This window comes from Labrus bergylta, chromosome 4, assembly GCF_963930695.1.
Source record: "Labrus bergylta chromosome 4, fLabBer1.1, whole genome shotgun sequence".
Lineage (NCBI taxonomy): Eukaryota > Metazoa > Chordata > Actinopteri > Labriformes > Labridae > Labrus > Labrus bergylta.
This window is the reverse complement of record NC_089198.1, coordinates 24,617,743-24,632,487: the sequence shown is the minus strand read 5'-3', so window position 1 is coordinate 24,632,487 and position 14,745 is coordinate 24,617,743. Positions and strand designations below refer to the sequence as shown.

The following is a 14,745-nucleotide window of genomic DNA, read 5'->3' as shown; positions in this document are numbered from 1 at the left end:
AGGAAAAAGATATGCTGCACCAATTTTCAGGTCACACATTTGAGCGTCAGAGAAAAGATGGAACTCCTTCTTTTGAGGAAGTGTTTTACTCAGAACAAAAACAGCAGTATAAAGAAATACTTTGCACTCAGACTGGCTCCTTTTTGCCAGTCTTTAACCTCCTTGAGAAGTGGCTCATGAATTTCACTTTCCATCATGGAGCCACAACAGAAGCTTAAGTAAGCTGAAGAACAAAGTAACAGGACTCATTTTGTATTCCAAAACTGGGAAAATATTGGATTTTAAGTCTTAAAATCCATACTCAATGATTCTCAAAGGACCTGTTTATGACTGCAGGCCCAAACGACCAGGCCGGGTTGATTCCGCATCCTGTGTAGCTGATCTGTAAACCAGAGGAAAGGAAAACACCACTTACATTTCTGGCTATGCATCAGCAGATTACACACAGACCTGATTTACAGCCAGTTCATCCCATGCCAATCCATTGTATCTGGTTCCAATGAGATGGAGAAACCATTTTCCAAATTAAGGAGGGCGGAAATCTTTTTAACATACAGTATACACATTCACTCCTGCAAGATGTCCCAGCCCAACTGACAGTCCGATGGCAAGAGGTGCAAATCCATTTACACCTCGCCTTTTGTCCATGACAGCAAGAACACACAGGACAAGTTGAAGTGTGAGCAGGAATTCTACACTGAATCCTTGACCTGGGCTGATTCCATTTAGCTGCAAAAGAAGAGAAAACACACTGCTTCTTATTTTCTATGGATGAACAGTTTATGATGATGATTTGGGGATCATTCTGCACCCACTTTAGCATTAAACAATTATTAAAAAATATCTAAACATGAAACTTACTATGCTGCTGTTGGGGTTGTATCAAGTCAACTTTGGTTATATTCTTTAATAATTATACTTATTATACTTATTATTAATAATATAAATAAAATATCATTAAACTATGTTTAATCTCGTTTTGGGGCACCAACCTGTAATCAGGTAAATATAACCAAAATATCACTCAAATCAGTCTCAAATTAGTTATTTAATTACTAATATTATTAATAATGAATAACTATATTTAATAAATTGAAGGCGTGAAATCCGTACACAAAGCCTTCGCACCCAGCTTATATCACAATGTAAATACACCAGTAACCACAAACAACTGCTCTCTTAAATTATAACAGAATTTATTTAAACAAAGCAACATCAATCCAAAATCAATGAACTTAATTAAACAAATAACTATTATAAACTAATCTAAGCAACAAACATTATCAAGCAAAGGCTTGTGGAAGGGGTGTGAATGTAGGTGTGTGTGTGTGTGTGTGTGTGTGTGTGTGTGTGTGTGTGTGTGTGTGTGTGTGTGTGTGTGTGTGTGTGTGTGTGTGTGTGTGTGTGTGTGTGTGTGAGAGAGAGAGAGAGAGAGAGAAAGAGGGAAGAAGAAAGGGGGGGAGATGGCTTCGTACCCTCGTGGTCGTTCACGATGGCGCAAACCTAACAAAGACCTGGGTGCGTGCACGTGTGGATGAAAGGGAGAGAGAAGGGGGGGGGAAGATTACTTCGTCCCACGTGGTCGCCCTTCCGATGGCACACACCTAACAAAGGCCTAAATGTGGCCTTAAGGTCTAAAAGAGACTGAGTTCGGCCCTACACAATCTGTGTCTCTGAGGCGTCTGGATAGCCGCGAGTGTATAGATCTCTGTGCGTAATGGCGCGGTGGTGGAGTTGGTCTCCAGATGTACGTTTACACAGGAATATGTGTGTATGTGTGTGCGTAGAAGGGGAAATAAAAGAGAATAAAAGAGAAATGCGTGCCTGAAGAGGCCGGATCACAGTCCGACTCCCGCGCCACAACTCGGAGTAATTCCCTTCATTCACAGAAACAAACCAATAGCTGAATTCAAGTTAATACAGCTTACACTGGCCTTTCTGATCAGAGGAGTAATACCCGGTTATAACGCTGTTACGCTAAACACATATAGGACGCAGCGGTCCGAAACAACAACAAGAGTTTTAAACAGTTAAAACTCAGGAAGCAGGTCCAACAAAGATAAAAATTACAGTTTCTGCTTCAATCAACAATTGTTAAAAACACTCTCTAAAGCTAATTCTGCCCAGACCTAATTAAGCCTCACTTGTGAATCGCTTTGTCCGCGATTGGTGAAAGGAAAAGAGTCCGGCGATGGAACAGATCTTCTGTCCGTCCTGGTGCAGAGGCGTCTGATGGCGGCGAGGGTCCCTTACGGCGAGAGCGGCTTCGTTGGTTCTCCGTCGAGTGGAAAGATGTCCGTTGATGTCCTTTCGTTGCAGGACGGAATAAGACCGTTATCTTTCTGATAATCTGTTATAGTCTGACGCTCTCCGAGAAACTGAGATGCGTTCACTGGACAATCCGAGCTCGGAATTTAGAACACTGCCGGCCGCGGATTACCTGCGCGCCAAAAACTTAAAACAAAGGAAGATTGTTGCAGGAAACAGGAGCTCTTCTTGGGTCTCCGAGCACCGAAGGTCAGCGCGTGAAAAGAGAGCGAGCAATGGAAGTCTTGGAGTTTTGTAGCCTGGCCTGCTCCATGGGGGTCTACCTCAGGTCCCCTCCAATGAGGAGAGAGAGGTTCCGGCCCCCCCTTTACTTCACACGTAGGTGTGAAGTACCGCAGGGGATTCTGGGATTAAGAGTCCTTTTAGGCCTCTTTGTGATCTCAGTGAATAACTCAAATGAGGCTTTTACAGAGGTGCAGGCCCAAGTCCATTGCTTGACTGTTCTAAGCCTGCGTGGCCCAACATCCCCCCTTTGTCCTGAAGAATGGGATTGCGGGTCGCAGTCTTTAGGGCAAATAGGGCCAACAGTCCATGCGTGAGGAGACAAATTTTCAAATAGTTAGTGAGCCAAAAGTCCATACATTTTGAGAGGCTTTCGGTCTGGGCAGACACTGAGGCAAAGTCTGGGCAGACTGTCTAACTATGTCTAAAGCTAGGCATAAAACATAACTAGGCATTAGCAAAGCTTCGTTACTCAGGGCACATTCTTTGACATGGAAAAGGTAAAACAATAAGGTAACGTGAAGGTAAAGTAGAGGGGAGGACAGGGTAAGAAAGAACCGTGGAGGTTGTTAGGACTTACTCCTAGACTAGGCCGGAGTCTACCAGTGGAGTGGTCTTAGTCTGTGTGAAACGCGGCTGGATGAGCATGATTGAGTCTAGTTTGGCCTGCAGTTTCCTAATGTATTTATACATTACGTATGCCACCACGGCCGTGATGATCCAGCCACTAAGCAGGAGCCCTAGTGCAATCTCACTAATAGGCTGGCTTTGTCTAGGTACCGGCCTAACCATTTGACTAACAACATAAAACACAACTAAGCCACAGCTTGATGTCTGCTTTGCTTAAACCACAAAAATTTAAAGAAAATATAATTTTCTTCCGAAGGATCCTTTTTAGGATTTTAAGTTTGGATTACTGTGCATTAACAGTGCAATAAAGCTGGTTTATTGAAGGCCTCACACGGGGCACCATTTGTTGGGGTTGTATCAAGTCAACTTTGGTTATATTCTTTAATAATTATACTTATTATACTTATTATTAATAATATAAATAAAATATCATTAAACTATGTTTAATCTCGTTTTGGGGCACCAACCTGTAATCAGGTAAATATAACCAAAATATCACTCAAATCAGTCTCAAATTAGTTATTTAATTACTAATATTATTAATAATGAATAACTATATTTAATAAATTGAAGGCGTGAAATCCGTACACAAAGCCTTCGCACCCAGCTTATATCACAATGTAAATACACCAGTAACCACAAACAACTGCTCTCTTAAATTATAACAGAATTTATTTAAACAAAGCAACATCAATCCAAAATCAATGAACTTAATTAAACAAATAACTATTATAAACTAATCTAAGCAACAAACATTATCAAGCAAAGGCTTGTGGAAGGGGTGTGAATGTAGGTGTGTGTGTGTGTGTGTGTGTGTGTGTGTGTGTGTGTGTGTGTGTGTGTGTGTGTGTGTGTGTGTGTGTGTGTGTGTGTGTGTGTGTGAGAGAGAGAGAGAGAGAGAGAAAGAGGGAAGAAGAAAGGGGGGGAGATGGCTTCGTACCCTCGTGGTCGTTCACGATGGCGCAAACCTAACAAAGACCTGGGTGCGTGCACGTGTGGATGAAAGGGAGAGAGAAGGGGGGGGGAAGATTACTTCGTCCCACGTGGTCGCCCTTCCGATGGCACACACCTAACAAAGGCCTAAATGTGGCCTTAAGGTCTAAAAGAGACTGAGTTCGGCCCTACACAATCTGTGTCTCTGAGGCGTCTGGATAGCCGCGAGTGTATAGATCTCTGTGCGTAATGGCGCGGTGGTGGAGTTGGTCTCCAGATGTACGTTTACACAGGAATATGTGTGTATGTGTGTGCGTAGAAGGGGAAATAAAAGAGAATAAAAGAGAAATGCGTGCCTGAAGAGGCCGGATCACAGTCCGACTCCCGCGCCACAACTCGGAGTAATTCCCTTCATTCACAGAAACAAACCAATAGCTGAATTCAAGTTAATACAGCTTACACTGGCCTTTCTGATCAGAGGAGTAATACCCGGTTATAACGCTGTTACGCTAAACACATATAGGACGCAGCGGTCCGAAACAACAACAAGAGTTTTAAACAGTTAAAACTCAGGAAGCAGGTCCAACAAAGATAAAAATTACAGTTTCTGCTTCAATCAACAATTGTTAAAAACACTCTCTAAAGCTAATTCTGCCCAGACCTAATTAAGCCTCACTTGTGAATCGCTTTGTCCGCGATTGGTGAAAGGAAAAGAGTCCGGCGATGGAACAGATCTTCTGTCCGTCCTGGTGCAGAGGCGTCTGATGGCGGCGAGGGTCCCTTACGGCGAGAGCGGCTTCGTTGGTTCTCCGTCGAGTGGAAAGATGTCCGTTGATGTCCTTTCGTTGCAGGACGGAATAAGACCGTTATCTTTCTGATAATCTGTTATAGTCTGACGCTCTCCGAGAAACTGAGATGCGTTCACTGGACAATCCGAGCTCGGAATTTAGAACACTGCCGGCCGCGGATTACCTGCGCGCCAAAAACTTAAAACAAAGGAAGATTGTTGCAGGAAACAGGAGCTCTTCTTGGGTCTCCGAGCACCGAAGGTCAGCGCGTGAAAAGAGAGCGAGCAATGGAAGTCTTGGAGTTTTGTAGCCTGGCCTGCTCCATGGGGGTCTACCTCAGGTCCCCTCCAATGAGGAGAGAGAGGTTCCGGCCCCCCCTTTACTTCACACGTAGGTGTGAAGTACCGCAGGGGATTCTGGGATTAAGAGTCCTTTTAGGCCTCTTTGTGATCTCAGTGAATAACTCAAATGAGGCTTTTACAGAGGTGCAGGCCCAAGTCCATTGCTTGACTGTTCTAAGCCTGCGTGGCCCAACACTGCTTTCTGTACAAACACATCATACTTCAAGCAACTATTATTGCCTGACTCTTGAATAAAGAAGCCCAAATATCTAACAGGAAACTTATCATGTTAAGGAAAACTATCAGATGATGCTCTAAGAATTCAGCTGCCTGACTGATTCTTTCTGCAGAAAATGCATACACATCCTGATAAAAGGTCTGTCTTTGTTGCATGCAGCAAACAAGAAGTGATAATGAAAATCTGACACACAAATTTGGGACCGTGAGCTTTTTAATTTTCACAAAGAAAGTAGTCAGCCAATTCCCCAAATGTCACTCAGCCTGAGCAGTACATGTAGTTCATTAATGAAAACATTACTCAGGAAAATTGGACACACATTGACTCCACCATACCTTATTAACACTGAGTGAATCTGTTGTTTGAGGTTTGATACCATACACAATGGCACTGCCAGCCACTGCTCCCAACATCTGAGCGGTTACGTAAAAAACGGCTCTGACGATGCTCATCTGGCAGCTGGCCAGCAGGCCCAGGGTGATTGCAGGACTCAGGTGGGCGCCGCTAACGTGACCTGTACACTGAGCTAGTGTGGCAAATGCTAAGCCGAATGCTAAAGCTACTTTTATCTCCTGGTCAGGGTTAGAGTTATTTTTGCGGCTGAGAGGCCGATGAAGACAAAAATGGTCATTCCCACGAGCTCGGCCAGGATTGCCCTCCAAAATGCCCACATTCTGATTTCTGACATGACTACCTGGAAAGTGTCAGACTCAAGTCACAGAGGCAGATTTTTGGGCAGCCTGCTGACCAAAGATTGTTGCTAAGGCAGGGATGTGGTTTCACCTGCAGCCAATTTGAAAACATCAGTAATGCTGTGTGTGTGTTTAAATAATCAGGCCTGATTAGAAGCAGATGAGAGACACACATGACCTCCATGTCGCATGCTCTGTTAGTGCTTTTCCAGTTTAACAGAAGGCGGTGCTGCTTGTTCACAACTCATTTAACACCATAACAACGAAAGAGGAAATGACATAGAAAACCTCTTCACATAAAGAGTTAAATGACCTGAACCCTTTTTGAATTATCAGAAAAAGAGCAAAGTTTTAGAATATGTACATACAAAACCTGCAGCCATCAGCAGTTTGCATGCATGACATAACCCATGCTCAAGCCAAATGTAAATGTACATTTTTTATTATTACCGCTGTAATGTAATTGAAAGTATGGTTTTCTTCCAAAATGTTCAGGACTTTAATCAAATGCAATGCATACTAAATTTATAAAACCCTTTCAATATAAGTTGGCTTTTATCCAGGCACATGAGATAATAAAGGTCTGACGAACATCCATCAGATATGTGAAGGACACTCACTCCCCATTACATTTAGAAGCTCTTTGTGAATCCCTATCTTTAAATCTTCTTCTTCTTCTATTCTGAGCCTGTGTCACACAGAGCTGGCCACATTGAAGTGAACATCAGCAGCATGCCAGTGAGAAGGATATGGGACCTTTTGAATTCACAACAAGGAAACCAGCCTCCGATTCTACTATTTTTTTTCTGTGTGAACGGACAAAGAGGTCAAAAGGGCACGCTGCTCCTGGTCTTCTTGTCAATTGGTATAAAAAAGGATAAGACTGCAAAGAATCACCTTTAACTCTGACAAGAGTTAACTCTTTCACTTTTATCAGAGAAATGTTGCTTTACTTGCACAGCTACAGCAAATATCTCTATCTATCATTTATTTCTCTTTCCAAATTATAACACTGTTTAAATCCTCTGTCAGAGATTTGTTAGAGCCTGTTTGAAACATTTCAGAGCATAGTATAGGGATATATATTGCAGTTTTGACTCCATAATATTTGTAGTTAAGATGAGATGACTGATGATAACATAATTCAGATGTTGTAGGATTTATTTCTAAAAGAAAGAGGAGTAGTAATAAAAATGCATACAATAAAACATATGAAAAGAGAGAGAAACTGACAGTAAATATATGATTTCTAATCCCATGAGGGAGACCAGCTTTCTGGGCCCTGCAAATCCTTCACTTTTCATTTGTTGGATATCAACTCATGGTACGTGCACGTCTGATAATGTCTCTATGCTGTTGCCTTCCGCCCCTTCACACACATGTAAGCTCTGAGTCTAGTGTGGGGTGTGTGTGTGTGTGTATGTGTGTGTGTGTGTTTGTGTCTGTGTGTGCCCTCAGCTCAGACTTTCCTCTTTCAGAGAGTGAAGAGGTCAGAGCCTTGACGCAAAAACCTCAGCTCTGCACAAGATGTACACTCAGGATGTGATCTATTCTGCATCAGTTGACTAATTGAAAGGGAGCTAAAGGATAATTATCAGCCACAGTTATAAGTCAGAAAATGTAACAACAACAAAAACGTCCAATAGGGATTGACATTGAAAAAAACACATAAAAAGTCAACAGTAAAAAGTTAAATGATTCTTAAATGCTACAAGTCAATCACGCTTATGGCTAGCAATTGGCTGTTTGCGTTCATATATACGGCTTCTCTGGGATATAACCTTAATTTTTTCAGGAGATTTCTGCAAGTGTGAAAGCCCTAATAGACTGTATAGAAAGGTGGACGACATGACAGCTCTACGAAATGAAGCCAAAAAAAAATTAGGCGCTCCTCTCCTACTGAGTGGCTGCAGCTTTGGTCAATAGCCCGCCTCCTCTGTTCAAACAGAGGGGGTCAGACATGGGTCAATCTATAAAATCTAAATACACGTCAGATATAGTTAATAGAACATGGTTTCTGTCATTTAAGTTAGTTCCCATCAAGTTGATTTCTGTCCGTGTGTTAATTTTTCTATTAAGCGTCCTTTTAATTCTGGATTTCTGCCGTTTTATCTGTTAGTAAAATGTGTGTTTTGGTTAGCTGACGGGGTGGGACAGCAGTACCATGGCTCCACGAGCCAATCCCTACTGCACAGACTCTGGGTTAAAATGACTCCATTCATATCAGCTTCTATTGAGGAGGGTATTTTGGCTTCATTTGGCACCACCTTATCTAGCCGAACTTCTTCATGTCCATACTCCAGCTGGAGCTCTAAGGTCAAACAATCCGCTGCTCCTTGATGTCTGTGAGGGCTGATTGAGTCTTCACAGTATCTGCCCCTAACCAATGGAACAGCTCACCACCTTCACTCTTTAATGTTTAAAACAGAAGACACATTTCTTCCTTTTGGCTTTCCTTTTGTGATGAAAACAGTGTCTGGGCCTTTGTCCACTATGTCCCTTTTTTGCCCTGGCAGCACTCACACCCCCAGTTTCAGAGTGCTTCTCACCGGCGCTTATTGTTGCTAGGTTACGGAAGTTCCTAGCCAACTACCACTTCCTTTGGTAGTGACCATTAGGTGTGTTTCAGATTGCTCCATGTGCATAATATTTGCCTTCATTCAAGGATAAACAGCCAAGAAAACATTAAAACAATGAAAATGAATATTGTCCTGGCATTAGCAGCAGCCCTATCGACCTGGAAATTGTTCCCTCGAACAGACGAGCCAGATTAGTTTCTTCTCCGCCATCGTTGTTGACAAAGCCCACAGGTTGCGGCCCTTCCTGATATCGATTGGACGTTGAGGAAGAAGTGACCTTGGGGCTGTTCCAAAAGTTACACAATTTTCAACTGAGAGCTGTGAGCGCTTTGAGCTCTGTGAGCAGGTTAAAAAAAAGTCAGCTAAACATGCAATGAAAATACATTATTCGTGTTTAAATCCAGTGTTCCTGTGTTGAATGCTAAGTTATCTGATGTTATTTACCAAATATATTTCAATTAAGTAGTTTTACATCATAATAACAGTATTTTGTTAAATGTTTCAAATGTCTGATTACTCATTCTTCACTCAGGGACGTTTACTAATGTTTCGACTAATTAAAAAGCTTTGTTGAATCAATGTCTTTGTCCTATCAGCTGGTCAGACAGAATGATGGTTTCAATTGACCAAATTCTTCCTGGTTTATGAGGATTTAATGTATACAAAAACGTTGGGATAAAGTCATCCTCTCATCAGTGATGTTCACTCCCCTGGCTTTTACATGTAAATAGGACACAAATGCTGTTCGTCATCTCGAGATATAAATAACATCCAGATGCAGGTGTTCTGAAGAAGCCCTGAGAGGATTGTTATTGTGTTCTGGCCCTCAGAGATTATAGGATGAACACAGAATTCAACCATGCAGAAATGGGAGCAAGTCAAGTATATAATCAATATGTACGCTTGTCTGTTAGGCGGAGTTAAACGGTACTTGAAACATCAAAGGCTTGTACCTCACTGTTGCTTAAAATAAATGAAAATCATATGTCGTGCAAAAACAGAAAGAGCAGCAGAAAAACATCGTGTTAGAAACAGTCTGAGTTCTCATTCTTATCTCTGATTACCAAGTTTGAATGCTTATAAAACACTGCAAAGTAGGTCACTCTGACACCAGGTTTACACTTACGGAACGATATCATAAAGGCAGTAGTTTATCTTTTGGCCCATATTTTAAGGTAAATGTAGAAATAAAGCCACAAAGAATTTTTTCTTGCACATATTTGATCAGCCACTGCAAAGTCTCTCCAGGTTACGTCATGTTGCTTTATAACAAACGCCAAGCCAGATTCAACAATTTGGGTGGAAAAGCCTGAGTTATTTTATTTTTATTTCTTTTGCTGCAGCACAAGATTTTTACTCCTGCTTCCTCACCAGCCTGGCTCCATTCAAAAGAATTGAGGACTGCTGCTTTTTACCATGCAAGGCTGGATCTTATAAATGAGCCATCTGTTCCATGACCAATGATGATCTTTCTTATATTACATTCAAAGCCACTTGAAGCAATATAGCTGTAATGAAGCCTGAAATAAATATGCAGGTGTCCTGCATGTATATGATTGTGTTTTCTGGAGTTTTTTTGTTGTTGCTCCAATTACTGTTTCAGAAGAGGTATCTAAGTGCTGTTGCAAAGAGGGTGACTGTTCATGGTGTCTTTGCTCTTAATTTCTACCAAAAACCTTTGCTGAAAAAGGATATGTTCATGGCCAAATTGAACACGTCTGTGGGCACACTCTACTTCAGCTCAAGTGCCCTACAAGTTTGCCTCATGGTCAGACCTCCAAAAACCCTACTAAGGCCAAATGTCTCCGTCTATAGCGTAAGCAATCTGAGCCATAATGGGTTTTATACTTAACATAAAACTTTTCCTGGAATCAGAGAAAGGGCAATTCATAAAAATCCCCTGTACGCTTCTTCTTTACAACCGGGGAGGAACTCTCATCAGCCTGGCAGGCTGCCATCTGGTGCTTCCCCTGATGAAAACATGAGCGAGGGCAGCTATCTATCAATCAGCTAAGACAGCTAGGTGGTACGGAAAAAAAAGAAAATTGCAAGAATGACTGAGTGCCTAATATTTGTAAGATGTCAAAGAGTTGACCATGCTTTTTGTTTTTTCTCGTAACTTAAGTTGACACCAGTGGAAATGCCATATTCAGCGATACAGGGTTGATCATTGATCTATACTGTAAAGTTAATGTGTCTTTCCATTGCTATGCTTACCACACGCATGTATGTCTTCCACAAAAATCTGTTTACATCTGTTCACTACTACATATAGTTCTGTATACATCTGTTCCAATCACTGTCCACTTATATCTACTCTTTTTATTTATTTTGTATTTTAAGTTAAGTTTAAGCTTTAAGTTATATTTAAATTGACACCTTATATGTTAGGTCTTCGTCTACCTGCACTGTTGTTAATTTACTGCTCTGTGTGCCTTTAAATTGCCCCCCAGGGACAAATTAAGTTTTTTGAGTGAATTTGGATTTGAATTTGAATTTAAATTTGAAACACCCCTCCAGTCTCAACTATTGTAATGCACTTGACTTTGACTTGAGCCAAGAATCTTACTCTCCTTGGTTGGTTCATAATGCTATAATGGTGCTCCTTGCCTTTTTACTGGTAAAAGTATTGTGAGCACATCTCCCCTATTCTGGCCTCTAATCACTTGCCCACCATGTGTTTCCAGGATTACTTTTTAAGATGTTATTTTCAACATTTAAACCATTAAATGGGCTAGCTCCAACCTAGCCTTGAGATCTTTTAAAAGCACATCTTTTATCAAGGACACTCAGATACAGACCAGTTGCTTCTGGCGGTCTCGTGGTAAAAGCTGAAGCTCAGGAGTGACTGAGTCTTTTCAGTGGCAGCTCCAAAGCAATGGAACCCTCTGCCCCAACATGTTCAGCTTTCTCCCCCACACTGCCTGTTTTATTGTCTTTTTAAAGATTTATTTTTGGGCTTTTTGGACACTGGATAGAGTTTGAAGTCAGGGAGAGAGAGAGTGGGGTATGACGTGCGGGAAAGGAGCCACAGGTGGGATTTGAACCTGGCGCGCACACTAACCACTGCGCCACCAGCGCCCCACACTGCCTGTTTTAAATCAAACCTAAAACACAATGAATTCCTTTTCTTTAGTGTTAGTGTAAACACTTCTTACTATTTTATGTCCAATCGTCTTTAAATTGGCCTTAGTGTTTTATTAAGTTGATTTTAATGCACTTTGGTCAACTTTTTTTGTTTTTAAATGTGGCACAAATCTTGAACAACAAACAAAGATCTTGAACAAAGATCTTGAGCAAATGTTAAAAAACAAACACACTCAACATATTTGTCTCTTAAACAAATCACTTTTAAAGATACATAGTGCTGCCACACTATAGTTCAAGAGAGAGTTTTCAATGATTTAGGAAAAGATAAATGTCCAATGTCTTTGGAGATTAAAACATTGACATGTTGTGGCTAAATAACAAGAAAACACATCAAGCGACATTTGTTAACAACAAGTGTTTTATTTACTTAAAAAAGTGAGAGACATTTTAGGGGTACATACAATACTTCATCCATCAGAAAAAAAGTGACAGGCAGATAAAGTATACAAAAACATGGCTCATTCTTGAATACTGATAAAGAAAGGGAAGAACATTTTTGTGGAGTGAGTTAGAAAAAGACATTTGCTGACCCTCTACTGCAATCCTCATGTATATTTCAAAATAGCACAAAACACTAAACTATATTCAAGCGCATTTTCTTTTTACAATAGTATAAACATATTCAGTAGAACTAACTGACTGGTGCTGTATTGTCACTATTTTGACGACATTTCCACAGTTGTAGTGTCATTGCCTCCGTTGACGTCATAGTCGCCGACTGGGCCACTGACAAGGACCTTTACGCGCTCGGGGAAGTCATCAAATTTTGGAGACAGCAGGAAGTCGTAAATAAGGGCTGCTGCTACTCCGCCACACATCGGCCCAACCCAGTACACCTGCAATGGATAACTTTGATCAATCTCTGGCCTTTGTTTCACAGTTAGAATGTCTGTCAATGTTTGAGGCAAGCTAATTCAAAGTCAATAGAATTAACTAGTGAGTCATCTGGCAGTTATGCTTATTAAATTATTATTTAAGCACCACATGTGATATGCATGCAGAAAAAAATGTGAGCCTCCCTCTCCCCTGACTTACCCAGTGGTTTGTGAAATCGCTCAGGATCAAAGCCGGACCAAAAGAGCGAGCGGGATTGATGCCACAGCCTGTGTAGCTGATCTGTAATCAGCAACAGAGAAGAAAACATAAGAGGATATCTTCAGCTACATGGTCTGCTGGTTCAATAGAAACTGGCAGGGGCGAGTGGGTTCAACCTTAAACAGTATAAAAAAAGCATGAAATTCTATCCCTCTAAGAGCTCCAACATATCTGCTGTTTGTTTGCATTGCTCAAATGTGCTGTGCATAATCTGAGATAAGCATTACACTGCGTTGGGTATAGTTGCAACTTACCGCAGCCAAGTGTCCAAGGCAGACCGAGAGGCCAATGGCCAAGGGTGCTGAGCCGCTGACATCACGCCGCCTTTTATCAGTGACTGCAATGACACACAGCACCAACTGGAAGGTTGCCAGGAGCTCGATGCCCACACCTTGGCCGGGAGTGACACCATTGAGCTGCGAGAATCAAAAACAACAACAGTTTGTAAGTCTGTGTCGGTCAGATGGATGGTTTCCCATAACAACCACTTCCCATTTAGTCTCCACTGCTTGCTGCTGCTGGCATACCATTCTTTAAGGCTGACAGAAATTTGGCAGAGAGTCCAAAGTGACACATTACGTTTTTCATTTTTTTTCCTACAGGGGCTGATCATTGTGATCCACTGTTGTTACTCTCATCGTGTGGGGTTGTACAGTTTACCCCCCAAAGAGCAGATATCATCCTGCTATTAAATTTTCTTTTCTGCAGATATAACTCAGCTGATGTTACTCATTACATTTCATTTAAGAAAAGTGTTGCTTTGTTTGGGGAGGGGTAGAACTTGCCAAAACAGCTGTGGAAAAATCTCAAAAAGTTGACATTGCATGTTTTTATTTGCAGATTCTCTCAGCTGTTGCTGTGTGGTGTGCTAAATTAATGTGTCATCACTTTTCAATATTCAGCCATAGCAAAAATGTTCAAAGAACAAAGCAAACACAGCCAAACTTAGGGTCTAAATCCTTGTAAATCCCAAAGTTTGAGGTAAACTTTAGACCACAAAGGGGCTTTAAATACTGAATGCATCACATTGCAGGGATTCTTGTTTCTTAGGATGTTTTAAAGCTCAGATCATCACATGTTCTGTCAAAAAAAGTGAAATGAAAAGGTATACTCACAGAATTCAGCCCAAGTGATTTATTGGTGTCTGGACGTGCTCCAAACATAATGCCACTGGCCAGAGCAGAACCTAGCATCTGGGCTATGATGTACATGACAGCCTTGAACACGCTGATCTGGCAGCTGGCGAGCATCCCGAGGGTGACTGCAGGATTCAGGTGGGCCCCGCTGATGTGGCCTAAACTTTGAGCAAGTGTGGCGATGGCCAGTCCGAAGCCCAGAGCCACCTTCACCTCCTGGTCTGGCATTTTGTTGTTGCTGTTCCCAATAGCTGTGGCCAAGCTGAGGAAAATAAAAAGGGTCATGCCAACCAGTTCAGCCAGGACGGCCCTCCAGAAATCCTTGCTCTTGAACTCCCTCATGTTGCTGGCAGTGGGGTTGTAGGTTTGAGCTGTGGAAAGTGTGTGTACTCACAAACAACAGCGACAGGCAGCATATATAAGGCTCCGGCTGATAATGGTCAGTGGGCGGGCTTAAAAAAACTGAAAGAGAGGGCCACACTGAATTAATGAGAAATCCAAAAGAGTCGTCTCTTGCTTCCCTCCCTCTGCTCCCTCACCCCCCTCCTCCTCTCCCTGTCCTCCGGCCCCTCTCCCAGTACCTCCCTGTGCACTGGGAGCTGGTCTTTGGACT

The 14,745-nt window shown here is 41.9% G+C and overlaps 1 protein-coding gene and 1 pseudogene across 1 annotated transcript; both read right to left on the bottom strand.

Moving 5' to 3' along the window:
* Window positions 1–329: 329 nt before the first annotated feature.
* Window positions 330–6,258, bottom strand: LOC109999588 (aquaporin-1-like; annotated as a pseudogene).
* A 5,983-nt stretch (window positions 6,259–12,241) lies between these two features.
* On the bottom strand, window positions 12,242–14,544 carry LOC109999589 (aquaporin-1). Its single transcript, XM_065954202.1, has 4 exons — window positions 14,112–14,544; window positions 13,251–13,412; window positions 12,937–13,017; window positions 12,242–12,737 (listed from the first exon to the last, which is right to left on the bottom strand). The coding sequence occupies exons 1-4, from the start codon at window positions 14,472–14,474 to the stop codon at window positions 12,558–12,560; spliced, it is 786 nt and encodes a 261-aa protein (XP_065810274.1). The 5' UTR covers window positions 14,475–14,544; the 3' UTR covers window positions 12,242–12,557.
* Between the last annotated feature and the right edge of the window lie 201 nt (window positions 14,545–14,745).